Raw genomic sequence first — 14,686 nt, forward strand, 5'->3', positions numbered from 1 at the left:
ATGTTATTTATATGGGGGATTCAATCTTCCCAGCTCTGCAGATTTTGCTGCGAAGAGACAGAATCATTAGATAATTTGTTTTAGTACTGTCCATTTGCTGCTTGTTTTTGGACACAGGTCCAGAAATGGCTAAAGGATTGCAATATTTACCTGGAGCTAACCCTGCAGATAGCACTACTGGGTGATCTGAAAAGTCATAGTCAATCGATCAATAATATAATAATACTTTTAGCAAAAATGTTTATTTTCAATTTAAAATCTGTAGAAACAATGAGAATAGAAGGGTTCAGAACTTTTCAAAAACATCACAGTACAGTTGAAAAATATATGGCAAATAGAAATCCAATATGGATGGTGTTAAGAGATAGATGGGTGGTGTTGAATGGAGTTGAAGGATGGGATTAATAACAACTAACAACAACTAATAACAACAAGATAACTAATGTAAAGCATACTGTGTCCATAATAAGTATATAGGTTATAGGTTGAGAGCTTTTGTGAAAGAGCAGAGTTAGAAAGATATGGCATAAAGAAGCAAACCGGATGGACATCATGAAAATGATCGTAAAGGTTGATGGTATAGGAAGTTCATGAGTAAAAACAAACTAAATAGAATTCTTGTAAAATTGACTGTGTCCATAAAATGTATATAGAGTTGAAGTCGAAAGTTTACATACACTTAGGTTGGAGTCATTAAAACTTGTTTTTCAACCACTCCACACATTTCTTGTTAACAAAATATAGTTTTGACAAGTCGGTTAGGACATCTACTTTGTGCATGACACAAGTCATTTTTCCAACAATTGTTTACAGACAGATTATTTCACTTATAATTCACTGTATCACAATTCCAGTGGGTCAGACGTTTACATACACTAAGTTGACTGTGCCTTTAAACAGCTTGGAAAATTCCAGAAAATGATGTCATGGCTTTAGAAGCTTCTGGTAGGCTAATTGACATCATTTGAGTCAATTGGAGGTGTCCCTGTGGATGTCTTTCAAGGCCTACCTTCAAACTCAGTGCCTCTTTGCTTGACATCATGGGAAAATCAAAAGAAATCAGCCAATACCGAGCCAAAAGTTTGTAGACCTCCACAAGTCTGGTTCATCCTTGGGAGCAATTTCCAAATGCCTGAAGGTACCACGTTCATCTGTACAAACAATAGTACGCAAGTATAAACACCATGGGACCACGCAGCCGTCATACCGCTCAGGAAGGAGACACATTCTGTCTCCTAGAGATGAACGTACTTTGGTGCGAAAAGTGCAAATCAATCCCAGAACAACAGCAACGGACCTTGTGAAGATGCTGGAGGAAACAGGTACAAAAGTATCTATATCCACAGTAAAACGAGTCCTATATCGACATAACCTGAAAGGCCGCTCAGCAAGAAAGAAGCCACTGCTCCAAAACCGCCATAAAAAACCCAGACTACAGTTTGCAACTGCACATGGGGACAAAGATCGTACTTTTTGGAGAAATGACCTCTGGTCTGATGAAAGAAAAATAGAACTGTTTGGCCATAATGACCATCGTTATGTTTGGAGGAAAAAGGGGTATGCTTGCAAGCCGAAGAACACCATCCCAACCATGAAGCACAGGGGTGGCAGCATCATGCTGTTGGGGTGCTTTGCTGCAGGAGGGACTGGTGCACTTCACAAAATAGATGGCATCATGAGGAAGGAAAATTATGTGGATATATTGAAGCAACATCTCAAGACATCAGTCAGGAAGTTAAAACTTGGTCGCAAATGGGTCTTCCAAATGGACAATGACCCCAAGCATACTTACAAAGTTGTGGCAAAATGGATTAAGGACAACAAAGTCATGGAATTGGAGTGGCCATCACAAAGCCCTGACCTCAATCCTATAGAAAATGTGTGGGCAGAACTGAAAAAGCGTGTGCGAGCAAGGAGGCCTACAAACCTGACTCAGTTTTACCAGCTCTGTCAGGAGGAATGGGCCAAAATTCACCCAACTTATTGTGGGAAGCTTGTGGAAGGCTACCCAAAACATTTGACCCAAGTTAAACAATTTAAAGGCAATGCTACCAAATACTACAGTGGGGGAAAAAAGTATTTAGTCAGCCACCAATTGTGCAAGTTCTCCCACTTAAAAAGACGAGAGAGGCCTGTAATTTTCATCATAGGTACACGTCAACTATGACAGACAAATTGAGAATTTTTTTTCCAGAAAATCGCATTGTAGGATTTTTAATGAATTTATTTGCAAATTATGGTGGAAAATAAGTATTTGGTCACCTACAAACAAGCAGGATTTCTGGCTCTCACAGACCTGTAACTTCTTCTTTAAGAGGCTCCTCTGTCCTCCACTCGTTACCTGTATTAATGGCACCTGTTTGAACTTGTTATCAGTATAAAAGACACCTGTCCACAACCTCAAACAGTCACACTCCAAACTCCACTATGGCCAAGACCAAAGAGCTGTCAAAGGACACCAGAAACAAAATTGTAGACCTGCACCAGGCTGGGAAGACTGAATCTGCAATAGGTAAGCAGCTTGGTTTGAAGAAATCAACTGTGGGAGCAATCATTAGGAAATGGAAGACATACAAGACCACTGATAATCTCCCTCGATCTGGGGCTCCACGCAAGATCTCACCCCGTGGGGTCAAAATGATCACAAGAACGGTGAGCAAAAATCCCAGAACCACACGGGGGTACCTAGTGAATGACCTGCAGAGAGCTGGGACCAAAGTAACAAAGCCTACCATCAGTAACACACTACGCCGCCAGGGACTCAAATCCTGCAGTGCCAGACGTGTCCCCCTGCTTAAGCCAGTACATGTTCAGGCCCGTCTGAAGTTTGCTAGAGTGCATTTGGATGATCCAGAAGAGGATTGGGAGAATGTCCTATGGTCAGATGAAACCAAAATAGAACTTTTTGGTAAAAACTCAACTCGTCGTGTTTGGAGGACAAAGAATGCTGAGTTGCATCCAAAGAACACCATACCTACTGTGAAGCATGGGGGTGGAAACATCATGCTTTGGGGCTGTTTTTCTGCAAAGGGACCAGGACGACTGATCCGTGTAAAGGAAAGAATGAATGGGGCCATGTATCGTGAGATTTTGAGTGAAAACCTCCTTCCATCAGCAAGGGCATTGAAGATGAAACGTGGCTGGGTCTTTCAGCATGACAATGATCTCAAACACACCGCCCGGGCCACGAAGGAGTGGCTTCGTAAGAAGCATTTAAAGGTCCTGGAGTGGCCTAGCCAGTCTCCAGATCTCAACCCCATAGAAAATCTTTGGAGGGAGTTGAAAGTCCCTGTTGCCCAGCGACAGCCCCAAAACATCACTGCTCTAGAGGAGATCTGCATGGAGGAATGGGCCAAAATACCAGCAACAGTGTGTGAAAACCTTGTGAAGACTTACAGAAAACGTTTGACCTGTGTCATTGCCAACAAAGGGTATATAACAAAGTATTGAGAAACTTTTGTTATTGACCAAATACTTATTTTCCACCATAATTTGCAAATAAATTCATAAAAAATCCTACAATGTGATTTTCTGGATTTTTTTTTCTCATTTTGTCTGTCATAGTTGACGTGTACCTATGATGAAAATTACAGGCCTCTCTCATCTTTTTAAGTGGGAGAACTTGCGCAATTGGTGGCTGACTAAATACTTTTTTCCCCCACTGTAATTGAGTGTATGTAAACTTCTGACCCACTGGGAATGTGATGAAAGAAATCAAAGCTGAAGGAAATCATTCTCTCTACTATTATTCTGACATTTCACATTCTTAAAATAAAGTGGTGATCCTAACTGACCTAAGACAGGGAATTTTTACTAGGATTAAATGTCAGGAGTTGTGAAAAACTGAGTTTAAATGTATTTGGCTAAGGTGTATGTAAACTTCTGACTTCAACTGTATATATATATATATATACATATATATATTTGCGAGAGAAAAAAACATATGGGGGATTGGAAGTGATGCGGACAATTACATTGATGGAAGTTACAATCTATCTGCAATATTAAAGCTGATCTACCCCTTAAAAAGATTAGATGTTCAGGAGTGTTATGGCTTGGGGGTAGAAGCTGTTTAGAAGCCTCTTGGACCTAGACTTGGCGCGCTGGTACCGCTTGCTGTGCATTAGCAGAGAGAACAGTCTATGACTAGGTTGGCTGGAGTCTTTGACGATTTTTAGGGCCTTCCTTTGACACCGCCTGGTATAGAGGTCCTGGATGGCAGGAAGCTTGGCTCCAGTGATGTTCTGGGCCGTACGCACTACCCTATGTAGTGCCTTGCGATCGGAGGCCGAGCAGTTGCCATACCAGGCAATGATGCAACCAGTCAGGATGCTCTCAATGGTGCAGCTGTAGAACCTTTTGAGGATCTGAGGACTCATGCCAAATCTTTTCACTCCTTTGGGAGAATAGGTTTTGTCGTGCCCTTTTTATGACTGTCTTGGTGTACTTGTATAATGTTAGTTTGTTGGTGATGTGGACACCATGCCTATGAACCAGAGGTGGTGTGCCCTAGTAGGAAGTCCACTGTGTGCAGCTCACCCTGCACTAATAAAAATAACCTGAGTATGTCTACCTCTGCTAAGCTTCCCAGTAAAGCAAGAAAAACAATCAAGCATCCCAGAAAAGTGTTACAAATAGCCCACGTTAACATATGTAGCTTAAGAAACAAGGTTCATGAAATCAATAATTTGATAGTAACAGATGACAGTCATATTCTGACAATCTCTGAAACTCAATTAGATAATACCTTTGATGATACAGTGGTAGCAATACAAGGATATAACATTTACAGAAAAGACAGAAATGCCAATGGGGGCGGTGTTGCGGTCTCTATTCAGAACCACATTCCTGTAAAGCTTAGGGAGGATCTCATGTTAAATACTGTTGAAGTAATATGGCTAATGTTTCACCTGCCTCACCTAAAGCCCATTCTGGTGGGAAGCTACTATAGACCACCAAGTGCTAACAGTCAGTATCTGGATAACATGTGTGAAATGCTTGATAACATATGTGATGTCAATAGAGAGGTATACTTTCTGGGTGATTTAAATATTGACTGGCTTTCATCAGGCTGGTCCTCTGTAGCTCAGCTGGTAGAGCACGGCGCTTGTAACGCCAAGGTAGTGGGTTCGATCCCCGGGACCACCCATACACAAAAATGTATGCACGCACGACTGTAAGTCGCTTTGGATAAAAGCGTCTGCTAAATGACATATTATTATTATTATTATTATTATTATCAAGAGAAAGCTTCAAACTGTAACTATTGCCTGCAACCTGGTTCAGGTTATCGATCAACCTACCAGGGTAGTTACAAACAGTACAGGAATTAAATCATCAACATGTATTGATCATGTCTTTACTAATGCTGCATAGATTTGTTTGAAAGCAGTATCCAAATCCATCGGATGTATTGATCACAATATAGTAGCCATGTCGAGGAAAACCAAAGTTCCAAATGCTGGGCTTAATATTGTGTATAAGAGGTCATACCCAATCAAATCAAATCAAATGTTATTTGTCACATGCGCCGAATATAACTGGTGTAGACCTTACAGTAAAATACTTACTTACAAGCCCTTAACCGACAATGTAGTTTTAACATAGAAGCTCACCCTCACAAGAAGTTCTGTAGTGATTCCTATGTTATTGATGTGAAGAATATTTGTTGGTCTGTGGTGTGTAATGACGAGCAACCAGACGCTGCACTTGACATATTTATGAAATTGCTTATCCCAGTTACTAATAAGCATGCACCCATTAAGAAAATGACTGTAAAAACTGTTAAATCCCTGTGGATTGATGAGGAATTTAAGAATTGTATGGTTGAGAGGGATGAGGCAAAAGAGATGGTAACTAGGTCTGGCTGTACAACTGATTGGCAAATGTACTGAAAATTCAGCAATCATGTGACTAAACTGAATAAAAAGAAGAAGAAACTACACTATGAAACAAAGATAAATGACATAAAGAATAATAATAAAAAGCTTTGGAGCACCTTAAATAAAGTTTTGGGCAAAAAGGCAAACTCCGCTCCATCATTCATTGAATCAGATGTCTCATTCATCACAAAACCCACTGATATTGCCAACTACCTTCATGATTTTTTTATTGGCAAGATTAGCAAACGTAGGCATGACATGCCAGCAACAAACGCTGACACTACACATCCAAGTATATCTGACCAAATTATGAAAGACAAGCATTGTAATTTTGAATTCCGTAAAGTAAGTGTGGAAGAGGTGAAAAAAGTATTAATGTAGATCAACAATGACAAGCCACTGGGGTATGACAACTTGGATGCAAAATTACTGAGGATAATAGCGGACGATATTGCCACTCCTATTTGCCATATCTTCAATTTAAGCCTATTAGAAAGTGTGTGCCCTCAGGCATGGAGGGAAGCAAAAGTTATTCCCCTGCCTAAGAATAGTAAAGCCCCCTTAACTGGCTCAAATAGCCGACCAATCAGCCTGTTACCAACCCTTAGTAAACTTTTGGAAAGAATTGTGTTTGACCAGATAAAATGATATTTCACAGTAAACAAATTGACAACAAACTATCAGCACGCTTATAGGGAAGGACATTCAACAAGCACAACACTTACACAAATGACTGATGATTGGCTGAGAGAAATGTATTATAAAAAAGATTGTGGGGGCTGTTTTGTTAGACTTCAGTGCGGCTTTTGACATTATCGATCATAGTCTGTTGCTGGAAAAACCTATGTGTTATGGCTTTACACCCCCTGCTATATTGTCGATAAAGAGATAACTGTCCAACAGAATACAGAGGGTGTTTTTTAATGGAAGGTTCGCCAACAAAATCCAGGTAGAATCAGGAATTCCCCAGGGCAGATATCTAGGCCCCTTACTTTTTTCAATCTTTACTAACGACATGCGTAAAGCCAGTGTGTCTATGCATGCGGATGACTCAACACTATACACGTCAGCTACCACAGCGACTGAAATGACAGCAACACTTAACAAAGAGCTGCAGTTAGTTTCAGAATGGGTGGCAAGGAATAAGTTAGTCCTAAATATTTCCAAAACTAAAAGCATTGTATTTGGGACAAATCATTTACTAAACCCTAAACCTCAACTAAATTTTGTAATGAATAATGTGGAAATTGAGCAAGTTGAGGAGACTAAATTGCTTGCAGTAACCCTGGATTGTAAACTGTCATGGTCAAAACATATTGAAACAACAGTAGCTAGGATGGGGAGAAGTTTGTCTATAATAAAGCGCTGCTCTGCATTCCTAACAGCACTATCAACAATGCAGGTCCTACAGGCCCTGGTTTTGTCGCACCTGGACTACTGTTCAGTCGTGTGGTCAAGTGCCACAAAGAGGGACTTAGGAAAATTGCAATTGGCTCAGAACAGGGCAGCATGGCTGGCCCTGGGATGTACACAGAGAGCTAACATTAATAATATGCATGTCAATCTCTCCTGGCTCAAAGTGGAGGAGAGATGTACTTCATCACTACTTGTATTTGTGAGAGGTATTGACATGTTGAATGAACCGAGCTGTCTGTTTGAACTACTGGCACACAGCTCAGACACACATGCATATCCCACAAGACATGCCACCAGAGGTCTCTTCACAGTCCCCAAGTCCAGAACAGACTATGAGAGGTGCACAGTACTACATAGAGCCATGACTACATGGAACTCTATTCCACATCAAGTAACTCATGCCAGCAGTAAAATTAGATTTAAAAAAACAGATAAAAATACACCTTGTGGAACAGCAGGGACTGTGAGACAACACAAAAATAGACACATGCATACAAACACACAATAAAATATGCACTATACACACATGTAAACATGAATTTTGTGTTATAGATATGTGGTAGTAGAGTAGATGCCTGAGGGCACACACTTAATATGTTGTGAAATCTGTTATGAATGTAATGTTTTAAAATGTATAACTGCCTTAATTCTGCTGATCTATGTGCAGTTCTGCTCTTCAAAACCTTTCCAACACGAGGGAACAACTTTGAGAAGGAATAAAAAGCATCAAGATGCCAAGTGAAGTGGAAAGAGGGCTTTGTAAAGAGAAGAAGCAAATGCGGATTGCTTAGCAGATAGAATATCCCACTGCCTTTCTCATCTCTCTGCCAAGTCCCTGTTCTTTCCCTAATAACTCATTTGATGTATTTTGCCATCTTCACCTCTATAAGGCTTCAGAGACTGCATCTCTCAGACTCGTCTGCTTCTTTAAGATTGGCTGCTCATACTAGGACTGTCCCAGAAAATTATACCTGTTTACATTCACAATGAGTCGACAAACCTGAGTAATCATCGGCGGATCCGATCAGGGATTGACTAATTAGCATTTCTTATTATACGATGGTGAATGGTAGTGACTTCAATTAAATGTATTTGACAAACGCTGCGGGGGCTGATCTAGTCTAGTCGCTAAAGTTTTCAAACTGTATGGATCGCTTCATTAAAAAAGGGCCCTTTATTGCTAACATAGATGCTGTACCGCGTACAACACTCAATAAGACAAAAACATCCAACGCAAACACGTTCCATGTGAATGTTAAATCCCATCCTCGCTCAAGCCAAATATTTAATCGCTCTTATTTTTTGTGTGTGACTACGCCATTCCTGCTCTGTGGGAAGAAGGGAAGGGAGGATGAAATAAGAGAAAGAGTGAGGGATCCACAGCGGCAGAGGCAGCACATGCCTCCTCTATTCCCCACTGCACGTCTATGATGTCATAATCACTCACATCAAAGGCTTTCTGCTCAACACGACGACTGTCAACCTCCCTGGAGGCGTCATTAAAAAACGAAGAGACCCAACCGAGCGAGCCCTGACAGAGACGCATCAAAACTCCTGCAAATCAACACACACAAACGCACACAGACACACGCGTGCACACATATGCATGCATGCACACACACACATACACACAGCAGCTATAAATAGGCCGGCTCTGATGTGATGCTGTGTGGTTTCTCCTTGTGGGTTAGTGTGACTGTCAGAGGGAGAATGAAAGGGGAGGTGAGGGGGAGAAAGAGGGAGATTGAGGCATGGAGAGAAAGAAAGCGAACAAACGTGAAAGAGGATGTGTGTGGACGTGTGTGGTAGTGTGTACAGTAGGTCAACAGAAAGTTAGGAAATAAATACAAATGTGTGGTACCTTTGAGAATAAACAACACTGCATGTGTGTGGTGGCTAGCTGCATGGGTGTCGAATTGGTTTGTCATTTGATATTGGTTTACCATGTATTCTCCTGGCTGTATGTGTAGGTGCTTGAGGAGACATACAGTACATACAGCAAATGGGCACCCTCTTCCCTATTTAGTGCACTAGCTCTTGTCAGAAGTAGTACACTATATAGGGAATAGGGTACGCAGCCTATGACACTGTGGTGGTAACTTACCCCTGGCAGGGTCTTCTGCTCGTGGAGAGCATTCTGAGCTTTCAGGGCCGACTCTCTGGTACAGTAGGTAAGGAAGGCACAGCCTGAGAGAGAAGGCAGATAGAGAGAGAGGGCAGAGAGAGAGAGGGCGGAGAGAGAGAGGGCGGAGAGAGAGAGGGCAGAGAGAGAGAGGGCAGAGAGAGAGAGGGCAGAGAGAGAGGGCAGAGAGAGAGATGGCAGAGAGATGGCAGAGAAATGTTAGCATATTGGAACAAACACTGAGAGACAGCAACTGGAGGAGGAGACCATTCAAAACCATCAAAGAGAAAAGCCAAAAACAACACAAACAGCAATCCCCTTGGTATGGAGAGAGAGAGAGAGAGAGAGAGAGAGAGAGAGAGAGAGAGAGAGAGAGAGAGAGAGAGAGAGAGCTATACAGCAAGCCTGCAGCTAAATAACTATATTTCTGAAACCTCTGGGAATTTTGCCTGCGTGCATGCACAGATCTGTGTGTTCTTGCTTTAGAGACAACCTGAGAGTGTGAACACACACAACTGTTTTGTTTACGAAAGCCACTTACTATACAGTAATATGCAAAACAATTTACTTTCCCTGTTGCCACTTCTCGTATGGCAGAGATTCGTAAACACTTCCAAGCTAATCTAGCTACAGTAGCTACTTTCTCCCATAACATGTCAAATCTGATGTGGCTCTGCCTCTCTCTCCCTGCCAGTCTAAGTCTGCAGTTATCCAGTTGTCCATCGGTGTGTGTCAGTCCTCACTTTGCTGTGACAAGGCAGACATTTCCCTGACAGCCTCTCTCTCCGCTCCATATGTTCCCACAATCCCTTGTTTCCTTAGCACCTGGCTGATGTGAGGGGGCTGCCAGAGAAATGCCAGAGACTCAGGAAAACGAGGAGATACCTCGGAAACATGTCACTCACACATGCCCCCTTGACAGGAAGCCTATGTAGCGCTGTCATAAGGCTGACATAGTGTCAGCTATGCCAACTAAGGGGAATCTTATTTAGAACTGTCCAACATTTGACTGTGAATGTTATTATGGAGACCCTCTATGAACAAGTATACGTAACACAAAAAACCATGGAATCATGTTCAGAGGAACATCCCTACTCATAGACCCCCAAAATATTGGTTACGCCACAAATAGCACCATATTCCCTATAAAGTGCACTACTATGGGCCCTGGTTAAATATTGGATGGACAGTCCTTACATCCATAGCTCTGTCTATGAATGTAAGAGTGGTTACATTTCTCCAGCCCCATCCATTTTTACATTTAGCAGCCACTCTTATCCAGAGAAACTTACAGGAGCAATTGGGGTTGAGTACCTTTCTCAAGGGCACATCGACAGATTTTTCACCTAGTCGGCTCAGGGATTCAAACCAGCGACATTTCAGTTATAGGCCCAACACTCTTATCCACTAGGCTACTTGCCATCTCTCAGCTTTTTATCGAAACAGGGGTGGGGAGTACACTTTGTTATTGTTTCAACTGCTGATTGCCACTTTAAGGCTGCCGGTATGGGTATGGTTGGAGGCATGTCCAATCCACAGGTGCCATCTTGAATTAGGCTGCAGGCCCATTATTTCAAGTATGTGTCTAAAAGTTTAAATGTTCTTAACGCGTTAGGGGTACACAGCAGCCCAAGCAGCTACGCAAAATGAGAGGCAACAAATCTGTGCAATTAGCTGTTCGATTTCCATACACTCATTTGTGTTGATACAGCCGTTTATCAAGTTTCAAGTATTTATTTTACACACACACACACACACACACACACACACACACAGACAGACAGACAGACAGAGACACACACACACACACACACACACACACACACACACGTCAGGGCATGGACTCTAAAAGGTGTCAAAAGCGTTCTACAGGGATGCTGGCCCATGTTGACTCCAATGCTTCCCACAGTTGTGTCAAGTTGGCTGGTTGTCCTTTGGGTGGTGGACCATTCTTGATACACACGGGAAACTATTGAGGGTGAAAAACCCAGCAGTGTTGCTGTTCTTGACACAAACTGGTGCGCCTGGCACCTACTACCATACCCTGTTCAAAGTCACTTAAATGTCTTGTCTTGCCCATTCACCCTCTAAATGGCATATATACATAATCCATGTCTCAATTGTCTCAAGGCTTGAAAATCCTTCTTTAACATGTCTCCTCCCCTTCATCTACACTGATTGAAGTGGATTTAACAAGTGACATCAATAAGGGATCATAGCTTTCACCTGAATTCACCTGGTTAGTCTATGTCACGGAAAGAGCAGGTGTCCTTAATGTTTTGTATACTCAGTGTATGATGATTGTATGTATGTGAGTGTGTGTGCGTGTGTGTAGAGTCAGTATGAATGTGTGTGTGTGTGTTATGTGTGTGCGAGCAAATTAAGTGTGTGTGTGTGAGTGTGAGTGTGTGAGTGTGTAGAGTCCCGTGAGTGTACATAAAGTCAGTGGAAAAATAAAAATGAAATAAAAGGGTCAATGCAGAAAGTCCATGTAGCCATTTTGTTAGCTATTTAGCAGTCTTATGGCTTGGGGATAGAAGCTGTTCAGGAGTCTGTTCGTGTCAGACTTGTTGCTCTGGTACCGCTTGCCGTGCAGAAGCAGAGAGAACAGTCTATGGCTTGGGTGGGTGGAGTCTTAAATTTTTTTTCTGGCCTTCCTTTCACACTGCCTGGTATAGAGGTCCTGGATGGCAGGGAGCTCGGCCCCAGTTATGTACTGGGCTTTCCGCACCACCCTCTGTTGTGCCATGCGATCGAGGGAGGTGCAGTTGCCACATTAAGCAGTGCAGCAGCCAGTCAAGATGCTCTCAATGGTGTATAACTTTTTGAGGATTTCATGACCCATGCCAAATATTTTTAACCTCCTGAGGGGTTGACTATGTGCTTGTGTGTGGAGTGGACCCTTTTAAGTCCTTAGTGATTTGGACACAGAGGAACTTGAAGCTCTCGACCCACTCCCCTACAGCCCCATCGATGTGGATGCAGGCGTGCTCGCCCCCACATTTTCTGTAGTCCATGATCAGCTCCTTGGTCTTACTGATGTTGAGGGAGAGGTTGTTGTCCTGGCACCACACTGCCAGGTCACTGTCACCACTCCCCCCGTAGGCTGTGTCATCGTCGCCGGTGATCAGGCCTACCACCGTTGTGTCATCAGCAAATTTGATGATGGTGTTGGAGTTGTGCGTGGCCATGCAGTCGTGGGTGAACAGGGAGTATAGGAGGGGACTTAGCACACACCCATGTGGGGCCCCTGCGTTGGGGGTCAGCGTGGCAGAGGTGATGTTGCCTACCCTCACCACTTGGGGTCGGTCCAGCAGGAAGTCCAGGATCCAGTTGCAAAGGGAGGTGTTCAGTGCCAGGTTCCTAAGCTTGGTGACGAGCTTGCAGGGGACAATGGTGTTGAACGCTGAGCTGTAGTCAATGAACAGCATTCTCACAAAGGTACTTATCTAGGTGACTGAGGGCAGTGTGGAGTGCAATTGAGATTGCGTCGTCTATGGATCTGTTGGGGCGGTATGCAAATTGGATGGGATCTAGGGTGTCTGGGATGATGAAGTTAATATGTGCCATTGTTAGTGATCGTTGCAGGTAGCCTTAGAGTTCTTGGGAACAGGAATGATGGTTGTCAGATTGAGACATGGGGATTACAGACTAGGGCAAGGAGAGGTTGAAAATGACCATAAATATACCTGCCAGGAGTCTTTGACACCAAAAAACAACCTCCAGCCACCCAAGTCATAGACTGTTCTCTCTGCTACCACACGGCAAGCGGTACAAATATAGAATGTCCACATAGAAATACACACACATGATATTCACACCCTGACCAAACTACCTCGCGAATAACAGTCTCTCCAGGTCAGGGCGTGACAGTACCCCCCCCCAAAGGTGCGTACTCTGGCCGCACCAACCTGACTCATTAGGGGAGGGTCCGGGTGGGCATTCAGCCTCGGAGGCGGATCCGGCTTGACGACCTCTCCCTCTCTGCCTCCCCGTTGCGGACCTCGGCGCGATGCTTCCCCTCTCCTTCCTCCCACGATGCACCAAGCCCTGTCTGGACCCTGGTGTGGGAGACCCCAAACTTGGAGAGGGGCTGACGGCTGGGCCTGGATCAACAATCCTCCCGCGATGCACCAAGCCCTGTCTGGACCCTGGTGTGGGACGCCCCGACCCTGGAGAAGGGCTGACTTCTGGGTCTGGAGTGGAGCCGCTGACCGGAGCTGAACTGGACCCCAGTGGAGCGGACTGCTCTGGCGAATAACAGTCTCTCCAGGTCAGGGCGTGACACACTAACTCTTTTGACTCATCACATATGCTACTGCTAATGTTTATTATCTATCTTTTTGCCTAGTCACTTTATCCCTACCTATATGTACATACAGTGCATTCGGAAAGTATTCAGACCCCTTGACCGTTTACACAGTTTGTTACGTTACAGCCTCATCAATCTACACACCCTCATCAATCTACACACAATAGCCCATAATGACAAAGCAAAAACAGGTTTTTAGACATTTTTGCTAATAAAAAAACAAAAAAAAACTGTCATGTCACATTTACTTAAGTATTCAGACTCTTTACTCAGTACTTTGTTGAAGCACCTTTGGCAGTGATTACAGCATAGAGTCTTCTTGGGTATGACGCTACAAGCTTGGCACACCTGTATTTGAGGACTTTCTCGTATTCTTCACTGTAGATCCTCTCAAGCTCTGGCAGCTGCACAGCTATTTTCAGGTCTCTCCGGAGATGTCAGTTGTGTAAAGTAACGAAGTAGAAATACTTTGTTACTGTACTTAAGTCGTTTTTTGAGGGTATCTGTACTTTACTCTACTATTTATATTTCTGTCGACTTTTACTTTTACTTCACCACATAAAAAATATAGAAAGTATACCGTCATTGTAGGCCGTCATTGTAAATAAGAATTTGTTCTTAACTGACTCTGCAGCCCTGGCCTGTAAACAGTTGAGAGGATCGCACACCTTTGATGTGTTGGCAGGCGCCCTAAATCACATCCATTCTGAGTTTGAAATCTGGGGTAAGATTATGAGAACAACAACAGACAATGGCTCTAACTTCTTGAAAGCTTTCCAAGTTTTTGGAGAAGATGAAAATAACGAGGCAGTGGAAGCAGTGGGTGGTGAAGCAGCTCAGCCAGGACAGGAAGATGGTGAAGAGGAACAAGAGGAGAGTGAAGAAGTGGAGTTTGTTGATGTGGCAACGATCCTGAATGAAGATGATGGTTTTGAGTACCAGCTGCCGAAGTGC

General features: G+C 43.3%; 1 protein-coding gene across 9 annotated transcripts in view; it reads right to left on the reverse strand.

The window, feature by feature from the left end:
- Positions 1 to 14,686, reverse strand: part of LOC121578194 (CUGBP Elav-like family member 4) — a 155,843-nt gene that overhangs the window by 103,727 nt on the left and 37,430 nt on the right. For all 9 annotated transcript variants that reach the window (XM_041892387.1, XM_041892384.1, XM_041892380.1 and 6 more), the window contains exon 2: positions 9,403 to 9,485. In XM_041892387.1, coding sequence (XP_041748321.1) covers positions 9,403 to 9,485 — 83 coding nt within the window. The remainder of the gene's footprint in view (positions 1 to 9,402; positions 9,486 to 14,686) is intronic.

The sequence above is a fragment of the Coregonus clupeaformis genome, chromosome 12 (assembly GCF_020615455.1).
Source record: "Coregonus clupeaformis isolate EN_2021a chromosome 12, ASM2061545v1, whole genome shotgun sequence".
NCBI lineage: Eukaryota > Metazoa > Chordata > Actinopteri > Salmoniformes > Salmonidae > Coregonus > Coregonus clupeaformis.